The sequence below is a fragment of the Salmo trutta genome, chromosome 25, assembly GCF_901001165.1.
Source record: "Salmo trutta chromosome 25, fSalTru1.1, whole genome shotgun sequence".
Taxonomy (NCBI): domain Eukaryota; kingdom Metazoa; phylum Chordata; class Actinopteri; order Salmoniformes; family Salmonidae; genus Salmo; species Salmo trutta.
Window position 1 is genome coordinate 34,816,592 of NC_042981.1, and position 21,568 is coordinate 34,838,159.

Below are 21,568 nucleotides of genomic sequence, written 5' to 3' on the forward strand. Positions count from 1 at the left end.
AGTAGGACTTCCATGGAGTGTAACCCCAGTGTGTTAACCCTGTACTAAGCTGTGTAACTGTACTGTACCTGTGATGGCTGTGTTGAGCATGGGGTTGCCAGCTCCCTCGTCGTAGATGGGTGTAACAGCAAGGTCATACTCAGTCTGAGAGATGAGGTTGTCCAGAGCTTTGGCGGTCACACCTCCTCCCACTTCAAGCTGCAGACCAAGAAAACATCCTTGTTAAAATCAAGCTTCTTTGTGTCACAGATATTAGGTTTTAAAGCGTGCTCGTATCAACAGCTGAATGACTACTTTTTTTTGTAAATGAAGGGTTAAGGTTAGTAATAATGAGTAATAATGTTGTCATCAAGGCCACGTTGAATGGCTTCCAAAGTCTCATTCTGGTCTCAATGATGAATTCCAAAGAATCTGTGAGAGAACTCTGGGCGACCTTGTAAACATCCGGCGAGACAGTCTGTAAACTTCACTTCCTTCACAGGAAATCTTTAAATCCCCGGCACATCCAGAGGTGGAGAGGGATAAACAATGAACAAAACATATATTCTGTCAAAGTAGAAGCAGTAGTATGTTTTTGTTTCTTCAAAATGCACCATTAACTTCTCCATTGCTTTTCATGCCAAAGGAATCCAGTGGTGTAAAGTACTTAAATAAAAATACATTAAAGTACAACTTTTTGGGGGCATCTGTACTTTGCTTTACTATTTATATTTTTTTACTTCACTGCATTGGTAAAGAAAATGATGTACTTTTTAATCTATACATTGACACCCAAAAGTACTCATTACATTTTGAATGCTTAGCAGGATAGAAAATAGTCCAATTCGCACTCTTATCAAGAGAACATGCCTGGTCATCCCTACTGCCTCTGATCTGGCAGACTCACTAAACACAAATGCTTTGTTTTTAAATTATGTCTGAGTGTTGGAGTGTGACCCTGGCTATCCGTAAATAAAAATTTAAACGTTTTAAATTGTGCCGTCTGGTTTGCTTAATGTAAGGAATTTTAAATTATTCATACTTTTACTTTTGATACATAAGTATATTTAATACCAAATACTTTTAGACTTTTACTCAAGTAGTATTTTACTGGGTGACTTTCACTTTTACTTGAGTCATTTTCTATTAAGATATCTTTAGTTTTACTCAAGTATGAGAATTGAGTACTTTTTCCACCACTGCTGGAATCTCATGATCACCCCATTCCTAATGTTCCTTAGTCCGAAATCTCTGTCTTTCTTTTGGCTTATTGTTTTTGCATTCAGAGTTGTTCGGGGAGAAACTTCTTTGCGAGGGGCTCTGGATCATAAATCCACAGCAAACGTTCTTTCTTGGATGCAGAAGAAGAGCCCTTCCTGTTTTCTCAGTGTCAGGAACAGCGCTGGAGCTGCTAATCCAGGCCTGCGTCATCATCCATCATCTAGCCCAGACCGCTGCCACTTTCTGGGCATGAGGTTAGCCACCGCTCCCCTCCCCTCCACCGCATCCCAATCAGACGCGTGGATGTGTTTTTCATCTCTTAAGTCCAATGGAGGAACATGTGATTTGCGTACCTCCATGTGATTTATACCCCAGGATGCGAGGCAGGGACCTGCTCTCCCCATCTCCTGCCGATAGTGGTGTGATCATTCCACCAGGTACCCGGTCTAATAGCAAAGCCCCAGAGGTCCCCGGCATACCCCTCTCACCAGCTGCCTTTCCCATTATGCTGTCTAATGTCATACCTCAAATGATCTGTAAAAAGTATCAATATCAATCTGCTAGCTCTCTATCCAGGATCACTATCATGGCTTATTATGGCATAAACAGAGAACGGGCTAAGCACAGGAGGTGGTTTCTGCTGTCACCAGTAGGTGGGCTAGTTAGGCCTATACCTCAGCCCCAGGGGGAGTATCTATCTAGGGTGCAGAGTATTGCTTTCACTCCCGTCTGTATCCAACAGATGTATTGTGACCATTGAGTCTCACCTCTTTGGCTTCTCCCTCGTCAGGCTTGTAGGTGATGATGTATTTGAGGACGGCTCCAGGTGCCGCGTCCCAGTTCATCTTCAGGGCGCTGTGGGTAACGTCTCTGACCCTCAGCTCTCCAGCAGGGGGCATGGGCACTATGGAGGGGACAGAGGGACAGAATTTAATCACTTTAGTTCTATAAACTTGGGAGTGAGGAGCCCTGGTTTACTCTGTAGGAGTAAGGACCTGTCGTCCTTCACCGTCCATGAAGCACAGAGAGTAAAACATGAACATGAATGTGAATGTAGAGGAATTCTTCACTGCACGTACGTGTGACTCCTTGCTCGGTGAGGGGGTCGCTGGCTGACTCTCCATGCAGGGCGAAGATGGACAGAGTGTAAGCCGTGTTGGGGATCATCTGCACCAGCTGGACATCAGTCGTGTCCTCTCCAACTCTTATCTGCAAGGGAGGACCATAACGGAACAAATCTTAGTTTACAAGGCTTACTGTCATTCAGACAGGCAGTTTAGATGAACAGATTACAAATCTGTGGTGGTGTACAGTGGGCTGAAACAATCTAAGTGTTGCCAATACTACAGACGATCTTACCCTCTGGATTTGACACCTCCGGGACTAATATCCTGCCACAGTGAGCTAATAATCCTCACATCCCTCTGAGTCTCAATAATTGTGTGTTTTGTTGACTCGGCTCACTTTGTGACTCATCACTGCTCTGTGACATCTGCATGCTGTCAGGAGACATTGGCAGGAGACCGGTGTATTTGGTCATTGGCAGCATCTGTCTGTGTGTGTGTGTGTGTGTGTGTGTGTGTGTGTGTGTGTGTAGTGGAGACTTTGACTGTGTCTGTTCCACAGCTGGTCTGGCCTGGAGTCCCTTTCTCTGTCTCCTCTCTCTCTCTCTCTCTCTCTGGCCCGGCCTTCTCACCTCTTTATCCACAGAGGGCTCGGTGGCATTGATGGCACTGTAGAGCAGCATGTAGCCCGTGGCGCCCACTGCCTCCTCCCACTTCACCCTCATGGTGGTGGGACGCTCCTCGTAGATGGTCATCTTCCTCACCGCGCTGAGGGGCACTGGACAGGGAAACAGGGAGAGGTGAACACTGTTAGATTCTAAACACACATGCACACAAACACACACGCGCACACAATACCACCCAAAACAGCATGTTCGCAGTGAGACGCAGCCATGCAGATTTCATGTGGTGAGAACTAAACAATGAGTTATTTTATGGCCGCTTTTATGGAGAAATGACTTGCTTCATAAAATCACGCTATTCTAGAGGACAAATAAAGTTAAGCTGAAGAACAATGTTAAAGAAACACTTAATTCTCGCTGCAGAGAGTGAGTGGGCGCATATATATATATTTGTTATTGCAATGATGCTGTCTTTAAGCCTATCATAAACAAAACAGTTTTGTTCTTTCTTTAATGTTGAGCACAGGGACCACACAAGCATCACAGGAACAGGGTGTGCTAAATATACTGGAAGAATGTTTGTTTTACAGTCCCAAAGATGTCCATTAGTTGACCCCACAGGGATTACGTTTGGGACACAGGTATGTTGAAGCACAGTAATGGACAGGTACAGTACAGTGCGGGGTTTCTCAAACTCAGTCCTGGGACTGTTTTTTGTCCGAGCACTATACAGCTAATTCAAATAATCAAAACTTAATGATGAGTTGGTTATTTGAATCAGCTGTGTAGTGCTGGTGGGGGGGGGGGGGGGGGTATAGAGGATCAAAGAAGAACACAGAAAAACAGATCAGGACTCACAGGTGGTTTCAGTCCCCTTCAGCGGGTCGCTGCTCTCCTCTCCGATGACAGAGTAGACGTTGACCAGATACTCAGTCAGAGGGTTCAGGTTGGGCAGCATGGCTGTGGTCACTGAGCCATCAACAAACATCTACAACCAGACAACAAGAGTGCACATGAACCAGGCGAACACAGCAGGAGTATGGAGAATGACTTGGAATGTCTATTTTGCGTAACCCATTCACTTGCATTGGAAAGGTTTGTTTCTGTTGGCGGACAAACAAGACAAACAATACAACAAACTACGGCTATAAGTGTTTCCTGTGTTGATGCGTCTGGTTTCAATTGAACCACAAATTAAGTTGTAGAACTCCGACCAAACTCTACCGGTTTCAACCCAGAGTGCGTTTCTATTTATAAGAGTCAAACACAAAAACAACTCAGATCACATACTAGACCACTGCCTCACCAAACCATGAGAGCTGGACTAAAACCCTTTTTAAATGAAATTGGAGTCCAAGGAGTAGGAAGTGGATCTAGCAGCTAGACTACCCCATTCTAGTACACTGGAGCCAATAGCCTGCAGTCAAAGTTAGGTGTGGGGTAAGGATGAATTCTAATGTAATCTCTTTAATCTTTATTCAGCCAAGTAAGTCACAGAACATAGGCTTTACTACAACTTGCTTCCATCCTCAGGCCCAGGGTTAGAGTGACAGAGGGGTTTGGGAGGCTGATAGAGGGGGATTGGCAGAGGAGTTTGGGGTTGGTCGTGGTTACCGGTCGACGGTGGACGTTAGGGGTACTAACCTTCTGAGGGCGTCCAGACAAGGTCATGTACTCCACACGGTACTTCTCCACCGGACCTTCAGGGCCTGTCCAGCTGGCACGGAACGAGTAGTGGGTCACCTCCGAGGTCACCAGGTCAGTGGGCGCATCGGGACCACCACCTTTCAGGGAAAAGAGGGGGGTCAAATCAACCCTAAGCATAGGATCTCATTGCATCTTTCGCAGATCTGGAAACAGCTCCCTAGCAGAAAATCCAGGAGACAGACATATAGACAGTCTAAGCCTTTCCTAAAAAATGTATCCTACATAGTATTCAGTTACAGCTTTTGAATTTGATTAAGGAACAGACTATTTCTCATTTTAGAGAGGAAAAAATGAACTATCGGTGAGGAAAAGAGGGCTTTAGATTCTAAATTATTTCCAGTGGTTGGCTGGTCTTCAAGCTCCTTGTGTTGTCTCCCCTGGTGCACCAGACATGCTACTCTACTGAGGGTCTCCCCTAGCCATGACCTAAACCCTGTTTACATAACTACAGTCTCACACAACACAGCTGGCTGCAGAGATCATCACCCGTATTCACAAGAGTCTCAAAGTAAGAGTGCTGATCTAGGCTCAGTTTAGCTTTTTAGATCATAATGATTAAGATTACATGGACAGATCCTAGAACAGAACTCCTACTCTAAAATGGTTTGTGAGAATATGGGCCCAGCCCCCCCTGCCCCCCCCTGCCCCCCCCCCCCCACCTTATTCATTATGATTTTAAATGCAAAACTGATCCTAGATCAGCACTTTTATTCTGAGACACTGTGAATATGAGCCTCGAAGGCATTAGTAATAAGACTGAGGGATACCCTACATCGCCTATTTAGACTGACATCCTTAACTGTCACGGCAGGGAATGTACAGTAATGCCGGCCTGAATGTACCTGGTCCCTTGACGCTGTTACAGAGGTTGTTGGTCAGGTCGTCCACTATGTCCAGCAGGAAGGAGAAGTCAGCCACGTTGTACATGTGGATCTCATCCGGGTCGGTGGCGATGGACCTCAGCTCATTCTCATCAGCGTTCTTAACACCTAGGAGGAGTCAAACAGGGACATCAAGTCAGCTATCCCCTCAGAGCAGGTTGAGGATACATTACAGATATTTAATGAGGAAGATAATTGGAGTATGGCAAAGGTGTGTAAGGAATTATTCTGGGGCAACTTGAGCATTCACACTGTACTTCAAGATGACAAAGATAACTGCTATTATTCGAGTTGAGATAGATACAAGGAGCTTCAGATGTCCTACCTAGTCAAAATAGAGCAAAGGTCAAACTGCCTAGTGACGATGGCTGAGACTCACCAATGGCATACAGCTCAATGCCCTGGTCACGCAGGTTCTGGGAGTTGGCAATGATGTCATCCTGAGACTTGCCATCAGTGACCAGCACTCCGATCTTACGAGCATTGGGTCTCATCCCAACATTTTCCTTGAAATTGTTCTGGAGGATGTAGTTTAAAGCGAGACCTGCATCGAGGGCAGAAACAATTATTCACACTGATTATATGGTTTAATCATTTCTCAGAGGCCTTTCCAACAAGGCAGCTAAAGAGCAAGGAGATTATGATAAAATACATTGTAAGTTTATTAGGAACAACTCAGTTTTATTCGCATAATGGAGCATGCAATTCAGTTTCCTTCACCTTCTGGCTATCACACAAACAGCTCAACCGCCAACAACCAAAGCAGAGGCACAGTTCTCATTTTGAAGTTTATGAACTGTAACTTCTTTCAGTAGCCGTCTAAATAGCCAATAGAAGCTTGAACATGATAGACCTTTAAATGTGACTAACGGTATACAGCAGTCTCTGAATGGAGGTTGTGGTTGTAGATTGAGTACAGTACCAGTGAGGGTGTTGCCTCCTTTGTAGGGCAGGTTGGCTACAGCCTCCAGCAGGGAAGCCCTGGTCCTGTGGGCGTTCAGGTGCCACTCAGTCTTGGGGTCACCACTGTACTGGGCCAGACCTAAGAGAAACACACGGAGCCTCTGTCAGATCAGATGCCTTGTATAACCCTCCAACATGATCATGCCAAGAAAATGACTAAAGAGTGGAGACACAATAGTGTTATTTGCAGCAGGTTGGAGGAATGCGCATGTCCTGTGAGACTTCAGGCACACTGAGGTTTAACCTACCAATCTGGACCCTGTCAGGGCTGATGTCGAAGACTCCCACCATGCGAGAGATGAAGGAGCGGATGGTCTTAAAGTTCAGACGACCGATACTCCAGGAGCCATCAACCAGCAGGACTATATCAGCCCGGGCTTTGGTCTTACACACCACATCTGAGAGGTCAGAGGTTACAGGTCAGAGAGACAGTACAGAACAGTGATGGGGCACTAGTTATTATAATGCCGTTTCAGGTATAACACAGCTGGAGTTATGAGGGCAGAGGTGTTCAAAATGCATGAGTGAGAAGGGAAGTGAAGGAGTAGGAAAGGAAAGAGGTCATTGACATGACATTGTTGACATGGATTCACAGAACATCACACAGAATTCCCAAACACATCTGTATCTGTCTCTTTACAAGCAAGCAGTAAAAACACTTTCTATTCCATTTTCAGGGTTACGAGCCATTTTCATCATCACACATTTCATTTCCAGGTGTCAATATAATGGTTGTCTTCTTTTCTTCTGAGACCATCTCTCGCTCTCTGTGTCTGAGGAGTGTTCTTCTCTGGCCACTCCTCAGCCTCTCCCGGGGAACAACAAAAAGAAGCCGTCCTGATGTGATATAAACGAGGGTCTCCTTGGTGAGAGTTACTGTGCATTCCTCACTGGCACAGCTCTCGCTGTGTTCCGGACACCTGCATGATGAGAAGAAGGACTCGTCCGCAGTCCGTTAAGACCGCAGGTGCGGCAGCAACACACAGATTAAGCAATCTGCCACTGTCACATGTTTGATTTACAGACTTCTCTTTCCCTCCCCATGCAACCCACAGATAAACAGATGTCCAGCGGAGTGTGAGGGTCCTAGAGTGGCTGAACCGTGTGCCGTTCAGACTACAGTCTGTTTTAGTGAGTCGCAATAAGAAAATGATCTAAGGCTATCGGACAGAGACAAGAGGGGAAGATTTATTGGCCACGCCAGATGTTTGCCCTTTGACTGCAGTATGCATTTCGCCAAGTAAATAAATTCACGTCCAGTCCCTGTTAATGGCACTATAAATTCAACGTTAGGTTTACAACTTGTGCATTGCAGCACATACGTATCTGTCACTCAAGAGAAGGTTATCTTTTATTTACAGGAAGAAGAAAAAAACTTTAAAAGTGGAAACCAGGAGACAAAAATGTTCATGACTGTCTCTTGTAAATTATCTTCAAAGGAGAGGGAGGATGATGTACAGATTACTTTAGGCTCTTTTAGTGCACCTAATCCCCTCTCCTCTCTTACTCTCAGTCCTCCTTCAGGATCGGGATGGGGGATTAAATTGAGGAGTACTGGGTGAGGAGAAGGGGGTAATGGGGTGGAGAAGGGGTTTTCTGCCTCCTCTATTAAATGATATTATTGTGGGTGACTGACTGACAGGGTCTTGTCACTGAATCTGTTCTCTATTAGAGGAGGCCTTCCAGGCAGCTGAGGGTCAGGACTGGCCTCTGGAGCCTTCCTTAAAACACATAACATTTTCCTCTCTCTCTTTCCTCTCCTAACACTCACTGCCCTGTGTCGTGCCGCGCGCTCACACCCGTGAGGTTGTAAAACATTTATAATTGCAAACAGATTAGATTTTTTTATGTCAATTCTGCTGCTCTTAGCTGCTGCTGGATCCAGAAAAAGAAAAAAGAACCCAAAGTGACGAAATGATGAAAAAGCGAGCAGCCAACAGATGGAATAGTAGTTACATCTGTTATTTGGTGAGACAATTAGCTTTGAGGAAAGGCATTTAGGGCAACTCATCTGTTTTTATGGGGAGAGGGATTAGAACGGATTTTCCTAACGAAAAATGGACAGTGTGATATATGTCCCACACTTTGGTTATGGCCGCAGAAGTAACAACATATATATGATAATAATATATGTACTGTATAAGTTGTTAAGTATGATGAGGGAGATTAAAAAAGGAATTTAAAATCATATTGGTCATTACCCACTGGGCATACACTGGTTGAATCAACATTGTTTCAATGTAATTTGTCAACGTATTGTGACGTGGAATTAACGTTGAAAATACATTGGGTTCGAAATGATGGGGTCCTTTGTTGAGCAAATCAGTCAACGTAACCAACATAACCCCAAACTCACTCTAAATATAAACCGAGTGTACAAAACAAAGCTCTTTCCATGACATAGACTGACCAGGTGAATCCAGGTAAAAGCTATGATCCCTTACTGATATAGCCTGTTAAATGCACTTCAATCAGTATAGATGAAGGGGAGGAGACAGGTAAAAAGCCTTGAGATAATTGAGACATGGATTGTGTACAGTATGCGTGCCATTAAGAGGATGAATGGGCAAGGCAAAAAAATGTAAGTGCCTTTAAGAACTGCAACGCTGCTGGGTTTTTCACGCTCAACAGCTTCCTGTATGTATCAAGAATGGTACACCACCCAAAGGACATCTAGCCAACTTGACACAACTGTGGGAAGCATTGAAGTCAACATGGGCCAGCATCCCTGTGGAACGCTTCCCTGTGGAGGCTCTTCTGACTGCAAACGTGGGTGCAACTCAATTTTAGGAAGGTGTTCCTGATGTTTTGTACACTCAGTGTACTTTTACATACAGCTTGTGTAAGAAAAGTTAGAGGAGTTACTTTAAACTAGTCAATGTTATTTAGGTAGTCTACACAAACGAGTATGGAGCTGACCGGTGTCTTAATGTGTTGACATGATAGTTCAGTTGAATTGAACACAGCTTGTTTCCAAAGCTTAGCAGGGTACATAGAGGTAGGCATCTGGATGGTAGACTTGTTCGCAGTGAAGTGCATTACCCTTCACAAACCAGTAGGAGTCACTGTTAAGCAAAACTGTAGCGTTGAATCAAACATACCATTTTACTATCAACATTGAAACAAGGCCAAATAAAATGTCTAACCAACTATAAAATTCTACAGAATTTCAACCACCCAATATACAGTATGTTGAATATAGAATACATTTTTTGGGGACATTTCTATGAGGAATTTTCAACTCAATTTCAACGTATACATAGTTTTGATGATTATGTTGAAATTAGATTGATGTTAAAACCTGTTAGTCAGGTATTTAAGTAGAAGGTGAGCCTTAATTTCAATCTTTACAACGCTGGTTGATGACTTTTTTTTAAATCCAATGTATTTTCCACTTCACAAAACATTGACACATTTCGGTGAAACAACGTTGATTCAACCAGTGTGTGCCCAGTGGGTAGGGCTGTTGAGTTCTTTGAGGAAAATGTGTTGTTTCACTTTTGCCTCTATAAAATGGATCACAGCTTGTTTATACGATTCCTACAGACTAATATTCACCTTATGCATGACCTTTTACTTTTCAACATGGCTGCCGTGCCTGTTAATTGGCTGGGCATAAGGTGAATACAGTACTTTACAGTGTCGTCTCTTGTGTAAAAAGTGCTGTGTGGCTGGTGTTGCTGGCTATATGATTAATCATGTAGGAGGAGTTTGAGAGGAGGCATTACCTCCATCATACAGTGGTGGTTCAGGGGCGTCAGAGAGAGTGGTCTTCTCCTCACCAGCCAATGGCTGGCTCTCTCCCCCCTCGAACATCCCAAACACACTCACTGTGTACTTGGTACCAGCCCTGTGAGAAAAAACCTGAATCAGTTACACTTCATTCATCTCGACAAGTTTGTCAGTTTGTCTGAGAGAAATGACTGACAACAAACTGGCGAACGAATGAAAAAGCAGCATAGTTCAAACTATCTTTGCAAGGCAATACAGTAACTGTGACAAACCATCTGATATACTGTGCATTCGGAAAGTATTCAGACTCCTTCACTTTTTTCACATTTTGTTACATTTACAGCCTTATTCTAAAATGGATTAAATAAAAACAATTCCTCAGCAATCTACACACAATACCCCATAATGACAATGTAAAAACTGATTTTTAGAAAAACAGAATTATACCTTATTTACATAAGTATTCAGACCCTTTGCTATGAGACTCGAAATTGAGCTCAGGGTCATCCTGTTTCCATTGATCATCCTTGAAATGTTTCTACAACTTGATTGGAGTCTACGTGTGGTAAATTCAATTGATTGGACATGATTTGGAAAGGCACACACCTGTCTATACAAGGTCCCAAAGTTGATAGTGCATGTCAGAGCAAAAACCAAGCCATGAGGTCGAAGGAATTGTTCGTAGAGCTCCGAGACAGGATTGTGTCAAGGCACAGATCTGGGAAAGGGTGCCAAAATTGAAGGTCCCCAAGAACACAGTGGCCTCCGTCATTCTTCAATGGAAGAAGTTTGGAACCACCAAGACTCTTCCTAGAGCTGGCCGCCCAGTCAAACTGAGCAATCAGGCGAGAAGGGCCTTGGTCAGGGAGGTGACCAATAACCCGATGGTCACTCTGACAGAGCTCTAGAGTTTCTTTGTGGAGATGGGAGAACCTTCCAGAAGGACAACCACCTCTGCAGCACTCCACCAAACAGGCCTTTATGGTAGAGTGACCAGAAGGAAGCCACTCCTCAGTAAAAGGCACATGACAGCCTGCTTGGAGTTTGCCAAAAGGCACCTAAAGGACTCTCAGACCATGAGAAACAAGATTTTGAGAGGATCTGCAGAGAAGAATGGGAGAAACTCACCAAATACAGGTGGGCCAAGGTTGTAGCGTCATACCCAAGAAGACTGTAATCGCTGGCAAAGGTGCTTCAACAAAGAACTGAGTAAAGGGTCTGAATACTCATGTAAATGTGATATTTCAGTGTTCTATTTTTTATAAATTAACAAAAATGTGCAAAACCGGTTTAAATTAATTCATTTTGGAATAAGGCTGTAACCTAACAAAATTTTGAAAAAGTCAAGGGGTCTGAATACTTTCCGAATGCACTGTACTTTACATTCCAAAGATAGAGCTACCTGAGCTCCTCCAGAACCACAGTGTTGTCATAGGGTCCGACCAGCAGCTCTCCCAGGTCTATATCATTTCCAAAGGGGTGGAAAGTGACTTTGTAGCCCTTGACTTCCCCTGGAGCGGGGTCCCAGGTCACTCTGAAACTGGTCCTAGCAGGCTCAGAGGTCTGCAAGTTTCTAGGGGCTTTGTACGGTGACACTGGAACAGAGAACATGAAGATTTGATATAAGCAGATGACTATATAAGCAAATGACTATAAAGTGGAAGTAAAATTAGGCTAAACTTCAGGCTAAACATTAGATTATTACAGGTAAAATGCTAGTTCTTAGCGGCCTCTGGAGACCCATTTTCTCCTGGCCTATCGTAGATTTAGTAGTTGATGATGATTGATGATGAGTACATGATACAAGTCTGCATAACCCTCCAGCGACTAGCTACTGCACAGGACTCCCCTAAGCTAACGCAAGCAGCACAGAGTACAGTTCAGTTGTGGTTAATGATAGACCAACGTACGTGTGGTTCCTACTCCTTGCCTTGCTTTTCCTTCTCCCTGCTTGTACACAGGCAGCACTGTGATATCGTAGGTGGTCATGGGCATTAAGCGTCTCAGGATGGTGTTGGTGGTACCACCAGGCACCTTGGCGGCCAGCTGTCGCCCTCCCGACGTTGGCTTGTACGTCACCCGGTAGTTGACAACGTTTCCGGGTGCAGGCTGCCAAGTGACCTTCATGCTCTTCTCCGTCTCCTCTGAAACCACCACAACTTTTCCGGCTGCAGACACTGGGAGCACAAAAGAAAGAAAATTAAACACCAATGCTTGATAACAGTATCATGGTGTGTTTGAGTTTGAGCAGAGAGCAGAATTCAAATGCATGCCAAATTGCTGTCTACATTTCCAAACGGTACAAAGCCATAACTGCTTGTGGGCAATCTAAACATTGACATGCTTGGTTAGCTCTGAGATTTTTACTGAGGTATCGGTTCAGTTTTCATACGCTTGTGAACACAGATCCACCCAAACATTGTTTTATTTCCCAGTCGGAACATACACTGACCAGACCCACTGTACAGATTTCCATACTATGACCCCAGTATGTTTTTGGTGCAGGAAGGACAAGTGTGAATTGTCAAAACCCTTAACGAGCTCAGGAAAATATTCAGACAGCTAGACTTCAGAGGGAGGAGTTTTATGGATGGAAAAAAAGCAGCCTGTCCAAGTTTTCAGTGTGTGGCTCAACCCAAATGGACCTGTCCTGTTAGCACAGACAGAGAGAGGGCTTGTGGTTCTGGTGGAGGAACCAGCAGGGGGAAGTGACCACGGATATAAACCATACAAGCCTCTGGAGGTGCCTGAAGGTTGTTTTTGGTGTAAATTGCACATGTCCCGCTTGCCAGAATCAATAAGCAAAACGATGGAGCGAAACAGTTTTCCATTAGCACATTTTGTCTCGCTAAGCAGCGGATAAATTCCCCAATCGGGGCAAGTTTCCGTCAATGTGCTTTTCTCATTTCAGTGGGTCGCTGAATTGCAAGGAGAGGGGAAGCACTCTCTACTCCTGTGTCTATCTGAATCCACAACCTCTCCTGATAACTGGTAGCAGGTGTGGCGTATTGCGTCATGGCCATATACTATATAATACACATGTCGTCACCCTGATTACAAAAGCATTTCAGTGGCCTTTTAGATGGATCAGGTGACTGCCAGAAGCAGTGACGTTATCTGCAAGCTCAAAGAATGAGCCGTAACTGTCACCGTATCTCACTTTTTCCACATCACGCCCAAGAATTGGGGCTCAAGTTTGGGCCTTCAAAACCCTTGTTTCCTGCATAACTAAAGCCTGCGTCACTCCTTTTGAAGGCTGATAGGAGTGAAGTCATTTAATAATGTTTTTTTCTTAGCATGTCTAGGTTCTATTTGTGGATTATACAGGCTATGAAAGCTATACGTTCATGGTTTATTTACAGAAACAAGGTCTGTACCCAAATCCAATCTCTTGAAGCCCGAAGCTATCTTGCTATCGCTCTTTATTGTCATGAGACAAATATGACCCACTCTGGACCTCGTCTTCATTCCTGGTGTTCTACATAGGCACATTCCAGTTATATATTCACACACCTTTTCCACATTTTTTTGTGTTATAGGCTGAACTTAAAATTAATTAACACAATTCAGATTTTTCTGTCACTGGCCTACACACAATACACCATAATGTCAAATGTCATTTTACAAATGAATTACAAATGAAAACCTGAAATGTCTTGAGTCAATAAGTATTCAACGCCTTTGTTATGGCAAGCCTAAATAAGTTCAGGAGTAAAAATGTGCTTAACAAGTCACATAATAAGTTGAATGGACTCACTCTGTGTGCAATAAGAGTTTAACATGATTTTTGAATGACTACCTCATCTCTGTACCCCACACATACAATTATCTGTAAGGTCCCTCAGTCGAGCAGTACATTTCAAACACAGATTCAACCGCAAAGACCAGGGGGGGTTTCCAATGCCTGGCAAAGTTATTAATTACACTTTGGATGGTGTATCAATACACCCATTCACTACAAAGATACAGGTGTCCTTCCTAACTCAGTTGCCGAAGAGAAGGGAAACCACTCAGGGATTTCACCATGAGGCCAATGGTGACTTTAAAACAGTTACAGAGTTTAATGGCAGTGATAAGAGGAAACTGAGGATAGATCTACAACATTATAGTTACTCCACATTACTAACGTAATAGACAGAGTGAAAAGAAGGAAGCTTGTACAGAATACAAATACTCCAAAACATGCATCCTGTTTGCAATAAGGCACTAACGTAATACTGCAAAAAATGTGGCAAAGAAATGAACTTTTTGTCCTGAAAACAAAGAAGTGTTGTTATGTTTGGGGCAAATCCAATACAACACATTACTGAGTACCACTCTCCATATTTTCAAGCATAATGGTGGCTGCATCATGTTTTGGTTGTCCAGCAATGATGAACAACCAACTTGACAGAGCTTGAAAAATGTTTTAAGAATAATGCGCAAATGTTGCCCAATCCAGGTGTGGAAAGCACTTAGAGACTGACCCAGAAAGACTCATAGCTATAATCGCTGCCAAAGGTGCTTCTACAAAGTATTGACTCAGGGGTGTGAATACTTATGTAAATGAGATATTTCTGTATTTAAATTGTAATACATTTGCACAAATTTCTAAAAACATGTTCTCACTGTCGTTATGGGGTATTGTGTGTAGATGTGTTAGAGAAAAAAATTATATTTAATAAATTTTGAATTCAGGCTGTAACAACAAAATGTGGAATAAGTCAAGGGTTATGAACACTTTCTGAAGGCACTGTAGATATAACTCTCTGCGGTCATGGAGTATTTTTATATCCTTTCCCAGCTCTGAGTTAACCCAGGGACGAGAAATCCGGAAATGCATCTTCTCAGGAAGAAAGAGAGAGGGAGAGCTATAGAGGCAGGGAGAGAGAGAGAGTAGAGAGAGAGAGAGAGCACGAGAGAGAGAGAGAGAGAGAGCGAGAGACCGAGAGAGAGAGAAGGGGAGAGAGAGAGAGAGAGAGAGAGAGACATAGAGAGAGGTCCCACAGTAAGTGTGTGTATGGTGGAAACATTAGGGTGTGACTTACTATCTGTGGTCTCAGCACCCACGAGCGGCTCTCCCTCTCCCCTGTCGTAGGCTGCGTACACAGAGACCTGGTAGCGCGTCTCCGGAGTGAGCCCCTCAAGCACAGTGGTCGCTACGTCCCCGGGGACGGACTTCTCCCCTGTCTCCTCCGTGTACAGCGACTTCCACTTCAACCGGTATGAGCGCACGTTACCGAGCGCCGCCGTCCAAGAGACAGCGAAGCTGTTGTCTGTGACATCTTTGGTGACAAGGTCTTTAGGGGAGCCAAGGACTGTGAAGGGAAAGGGACAGAGTTAAAACCTTTGGAAGATGGGATACATCATCTCACATATCAGTGTTAGTACATAGAGTCTTTGACAAGTGGACCACAGCAGAGTTTGTGTCAAGGGTGCTAGTTGATGTGGTTGTTTGTCTGCATGTGTGTGCTGATGATTTCAAGGCAGACAGATGCAGTCTGGGGGACTGTGTTCTATTGAGCAGGAGAAATGAGCTGGTATAGCGATAAACCACCAACAATCATTGATCTGTTTCTGTTTAACCCCTCGGGGTGTTTTTAAAACCAGTGATTTACCTTGTTCATAATCTGAGGGTTTGGAAAAAGCTCTGCAAAACCAATCACCCGATTCCAGCCCTCAGCTCAGCTCAGAGCGTCTAGCAGCACTTTCATTTTCCATCGAAACAGAAGAAACTTGATCCATTAAAGTGTATTTGCTACAATCGCAGATGTTGCTCTCTCTCGCTCTCTGTCTCTCTACATCTCTCTCTTTCCTGAGAGACTATTGGGGTGGGTGGGAAGTAGCAGACGCTGAGTTACGGGAGAAGGATTTGCGGTGGCGTTAGCTGAGTCAGCTGTCTGCCAACAGATCTTTGGCTGTTTTGGGCGCCCCTACTGAGATGGGCTCTCTTAACACAGCCTGGCTGCGCAGACAAGTTTCACTCACCACAGGGAGAAAGACCACCTCACATCTCTCTCCCACACAACCTCAGGACAGGACAGGAGAGGACAGAGCTGTGGCTGTAACCAGCACACAGCCTGGACCTAACACTGCTAATGAGGGAACAGCTAGAGATATCAAGTCAGATATCAGGTAGTTAATGTGTGCCAGTAAAGAGACACCTCAGTGACTGGTTTGGCTGTGAAGCTAGCATGATTCTATGTGTTATCAAACGTCATCAATCTAAATGAATAATCCAGGGTTCCCTATTCAACCCCTATTCACCAACGAGGCAGTGTGGGTTGCAGAGAGAGAGAGAAAGAGCTGCTCCAGATATGAGGAGTAATGAATTCAACAAGGAATGAACGGAGAATCACTGATTTTGGAGGGCCTGTCCAGGATAATGTGCTGTGGCCCCTGTAGATGCCAAGTCCCCTCTATCCAGGGTGCAGCGAGCTGCTGTCAAGCGCTGAGGAGCGAGGCCACTGACTTTCCCGGCTGTGCTGCTGCACAAGAGGGACCGGGTCACACAATAATCACTTCTGCAGACAATGGCCCACTTTTCCCTCAGTACTTTGAAAACAGCACAGTCACAGGGCCCTGTCTGACCAAGCACTAAAGCACACACATGAAACACATGGAACACAGACATAGACAGCTAGCTGGCGCCATTTTGAGTTCATCATCAAAGTTGAATCAGTTGGAATTAGCTAAACTTGCATTTGAAACCAACAATTGCAAGCAGAACTTAGATTTGTAACTACGTAATTGGGCCTGGCCTCTGTGTAGCGAACTAAAGAAAAGCATTAAGGAAGTACTGAGGAAGGAGCCATCAACCAAGGATGACTTAGAGCACATATTCATCAGCAAATTGGCTAAACAGTTGTCATCGTAATCTCCTAAATCTCCAATAAGGAAACAGATCTGACAAACACAATGGGTCTTCACTATATCACTGAGACACAGAGCCTAATCTGTATACTTCACTAACTGAAGTATAGGAGTAGTAAAGCCAGGGGTTTCCTGTAACCAAGGCATGTTTGTTGATGTACCTAACCTTCAAATTGACTGCCAAAAGGCTTGTGAGTTTGTGCTTGAATTGGAATGTGTCAAGAGGATGAGTCAGGTGCTAGGAAATGTACACCATGTGTGCTACCTGCTATGAGGCTGAGCATTCATAAAAAGCTCACCCTCTCCACTCACATGTGGACACAAACTCCGGTCTTGTCAATGTAACATAATAGCATGCATTGACTGCATTCATACAGTACATGATTTATTGCCCGACAAACAGACTACAGACTGTTCTATTTCTTGAGCACACAGGTAAAGAAGAAACGCCACTGGAAATTGAGAAATTCACTTAAATGTACAGATCAACAGTTTAGTTCAGTTTGATTTGAGAACAGCTCTTTCCTGATTGCTGCTCTAAAGAGGATCCATCAAACCCACTATTCCTCCAAAGTGCCATTTTAGGCCTGGCACTCCCATTTACATTTCATTCATGTAACTGCCCTGGAGCCCTGGTCCACCTAGAATTTGTCTAGGCCAGACCATGGTAAAGACACAGGGTTCACCTGCGTGTGAAGGATGCCCTGCTCTGCCCTTTCGCCTCAAAGGACCTTCAGTCTGGAGGAAAACAGCCGCAACTGGCTCCACTGCGACACTGAGCCTGGCAAATCACCGCTCCGCCAAGAGCCCAGTTTCCAAAGGGATAGTCATGAAAGGAAATCAACTCAAATGGCTAGGAATTCACCTGGTTTCACGCCACACTCTGTGGCCCATGAAATGCTTACTACTTGCAAATGCTTACTACAGTGAGGGAAAAAAGTATTTGATCCCCTGCTGATTTTGTACGTTTGCCCACTGACAAAGAAATGATCAGTCTATAATTTTAATGGTAGGTTTATTTGAACAGTGAGAGACAGAATAAAAACAACAAAAAATCCAGAAAAACGCATGTCAAAAATGTTATAAATTGATTTGCATTTTAATGAGGGAAATATGTACAGTGGGGAGAACAAGTATTTGATACACTGCCGATTTTGCAGGTTTTCCTACTTACAACGCATGTAGAGGTCTGTCATTTTTATCATAGGTACACTTCAACTGTGAGAGACGGAATCTAAAACAAAAATCCAGAAAATCCCATTGTATGATTTTTAAGTAATTAATTAGTATTTTATTGAGAGTCTTTCCACATTTTGTTACATTACAGCCTTATTCTAAAATTGATTAAATAGTTTTTCTTCACTATCAATCTACACACAATACCCCATAATGACAAAGCAAAAACAGGTTATTAGACATTTTTGCTAATTTCACATTTAAATATCACATTTATATAAGTATTCAGACCCTTTACTCAGTACTTTGTTGAAGCACCTTTGGCAGCGATTACAGCCTTGAGTCTTCATGGGTATGACACTACAAGCTTGGCACACCTGTATTTGGGGAGTTTCTCCCATTCTTCTCTGCAGATCCTCTTAAACTCTGTCAGGTTGGATGGGGAGTGTTGCTGCACAGCTATTTTCAGGTCTCTCCAGATATGTTTGATCGGGTTCAAGTCAGGCCTCTGGCTGGGTCACTCAAGGACATTCAGAGACTTGTCCCGAAGCCACTCCTCCGTTGTCTTGGTTGTGTGCTTAGGGTCGTTGTCCTGTTGGAAGGTGAACTCAGGTGAACCTTACAACAGGACAACGAGGTTTTCATCAAGGATCTCACTGTACTTTTCTCCGTTCATCTTTCCCTCGATCCTGACTAGTCTCCCAGTCCCTTCCTCTGAAAAACATCCCCACAGCATGATGCTGCCACTCCCGGCGTGATCCTTGACATCCAGGCCAAAGAGTTCAATCTTCGTTTCATCAAACCGGAGAATCTTGTTTCTCATGTTCGGAGTGTCCTTAAGGTGCCTTTTGGCAAACTCCAAGCGGGCTGTCATGTGCCTTTACTGGAAGGTTCTCCCATCTCCACAGAGAATCTCTGGAGCTCTGTCAGAGTGACCATCGAGTTCTTGGTCACCTCCCTGACCAAGGCCAGGAAGCTCCCACGATAGCTCAGTTTGGCCAGCCACCTCTAGGAATAGTCTTGGTGGTTCCAAACTGCTTCCATTTAAGAATGATGAAGGGTACTGTGTTCTTGCGGACCTTCAATGCTGCTGAAATGTTTTGGTAGCCTTCCCCAGATCTGTGTGGACAGTTCCTTCGACCTCATGGCTTAGTTTTTGCTCGTACATGCACTGTCAACTGTGGGACCTTATATAGACAGGTGTGTGCCTTTCCCAAATGATGTCCAATCAATTGAATTTACCACAGGTGGATTCCAATCCATTTTAAGAAACATCTCAAGGATGATCAATGGAAACAGGATGCACCTGAGCTCAATTTCGAGGCTCATAGCAAAGGATCTGAATACTTGTGTAAATACGTTATTTAAAAAATATTATTTTTTAATAAATTTGGAAAAGTTTCTAAAAACCTGTTTTCACTTTGTCATTATGGGGTTTTGTGTGTAGATTGATGAGGAAAATGGTTTAATTTAATCCATTTTAGAATAAGGCTGTAATGTAACAAAATGTTGAAAATGTCAAAGGGGTTTGAATACTTTTCGAACGCACTGTATGTGAATTTGTCCCAATAATTTTGGTCCCATAAAATGGGAGGACTATGTACAAAAGCTGCTGTATTTTCTAAACGGTTCACCCAATATGGATGAAAATACCTTAAAATTAAACCTGACATTCTGCACTTTAACCTCATTGTTTCACTTCACATTCAACGCTCTGGAGTACAAAAAAAGTGTCACTCTCCCAACACTTTTGGAGCTCACTGTATATAGTGCAATTTCTCAAGCAATTTCTCAAGCAATAATTTAGCTAGGACTGTCTGGGAGTTGTCTGAGTGGGGACAGGAAAATGTTAAACTTGCTGTTATTGGTAGAGAGGTTTGGAACTCTCTTTCTTCTTGGACTATGAACTAATTTAGCACCTGGGGATGTCACCAGGCAGGCCAAAACATCCCACTTCAACAGGCTGAAATTTCAGGTAGTCTTTTCAAACAGCTCTTACACTAAAAGGGCATGTTTTCAATAATTTTATAGAAAATATATTTTTGCCGTCTGACCCAAAACATAAGTAAAGGTTTACAGTTGAAGTCGGAAGTTTACATACACCTTAGCCAGCTCAGTTTTTCACAATTCCTGACATTTAATCCTAGTAAAAATTCCCTGTCTTAGGTCAGTTAGGATCACCACTTTATTTTAAGAACGTGAAATGTCCGAATACTAGTAGGGAGAATTATTTCTTTCAGCTTTTATTTCTTTCATCACATTCCCAGTGGGTCAGAAGTTTACATACACTCAATTTGTATTTGGTAGCATTGCCTTTAAATTGTTTAACTTGGGTCAAACTTTTCGGGTAGCCTTCCACAAGCTTCCCACAATAAGTTGGGTGAATGTTGACCCATTCCTCCTGACAGAGCCGGTGTAACTGAGTCAGGTTTGTAGACCTCCTTGCTCGCACACACTTTTTCAGTTCTGCCCACATATTTTCTATAGGATTGAGGTCAGGGCTTTGTGATGGCCACTCCAATATCTTGACTTTGTTGTCCTTAAGCCATTTTGCCACAACTTTGGAAGTATCCTTGGGGTCATTGTCCATTTGGAAGATCCATTTGCGACCGAGCTTTAACTTCCTGACGGATGTCTTGAGATGTTGCTTCAATATATCCGCATAATTGTCTTTCCTCATGATGCCATCTATTTTGTGAAGTGCACCAGTCCCTCCTGCAGCAAAGCACCCCCACAACATGATGCTGCCACCCCCGTGCTTCATGGTTGGGATGGTGTTCTTCGGCTTGCAAGCCTCCCCCTTTTTCCTCCAAACATAACGATGGTCAATATGGCCAAACAGTTCTATTTTTGTTTCATCAGACCAAAGGACATTTCTCCAAAAAGTACAATCTTTGTCCCCATGTGCAGTTGTAAACCGTAGTCTGGCTTTTTTATGGCGCTTTTGGAGCAGTGGCTTCTTCCTTGCTGAGTGGACTTTCAGGTTATGTCCATATAGGACTCGTTTTACTGTGGATATAAATACTTTTGTACCTGTTTCCTCCAGCATCTTCACAAGGTCCTTTGCTGTTCTGGGATTGATTTGCACTTTTGCACCAAAGTACGTTCATCTCTAGGAGACAGAACGCATCTCCTTCCTGAGCGTATGATGGCTGCATGTTTATGGTGTTTATGGTGTTTATACTTGCGTACTATTGTTTGTACAGATGAACGTTGTACCCTCAGGCGTTTGGAAATTGCTCCCAAGGATGAACCAGACTTGTGGAGGTCTACAATTTTTTGTCTGAGGTCTTGGCTGATTTCTTTAGATTTTCCCATGATGTCAAGCAAAGAGGCACTGAGTTTGAAGGTAGGCCTTGAAATACATCCA

At 43.7% G+C, this 21,568-nt stretch overlaps 1 protein-coding gene across 3 annotated transcripts in view; it reads right to left on the bottom strand.

Moving 5' to 3' along the window:
• Window positions 1-21,568, bottom strand: part of LOC115162477 (collagen alpha-1(XII) chain-like) — a 68,016-nt gene that overhangs the window by 29,218 nt on the left and 17,230 nt on the right. For 2 of the 3 annotated variants that reach the window (XM_029713811.1, XM_029713812.1), the window contains exons 14-27: window positions 15,198-15,467; window positions 12,081-12,347; window positions 11,573-11,765; window positions 10,167-10,288; window positions 6,687-6,836; window positions 6,398-6,517; window positions 5,855-6,019; window positions 5,437-5,583; window positions 4,532-4,671; window positions 3,746-3,875; window positions 2,897-3,042; window positions 2,280-2,409; window positions 1,968-2,104; window positions 69-198 (exon numbers count right to left, since the gene is read on the bottom strand). In XM_029713811.1, the coding sequence (XP_029569671.1) occupies window positions 69-198; window positions 1,968-2,104; window positions 2,280-2,409; window positions 2,897-3,042; window positions 3,746-3,875; window positions 4,532-4,671; window positions 5,437-5,583; window positions 5,855-6,019; window positions 6,398-6,517; window positions 6,687-6,836; window positions 10,167-10,288; window positions 11,573-11,765; window positions 12,081-12,347; window positions 15,198-15,467 (2,247 nt within the window). The remainder of the gene's footprint in view (window positions 1-68; window positions 199-1,967; window positions 2,105-2,279; window positions 2,410-2,896; window positions 3,043-3,745; window positions 3,876-4,531; window positions 4,672-5,436; window positions 5,584-5,854; window positions 6,020-6,397; window positions 6,518-6,686; window positions 6,837-10,166; window positions 10,289-11,572; window positions 11,766-12,080; window positions 12,348-15,197; window positions 15,468-21,568) is intronic. The other variant, XM_029713813.1, reaches the window with a different exon arrangement.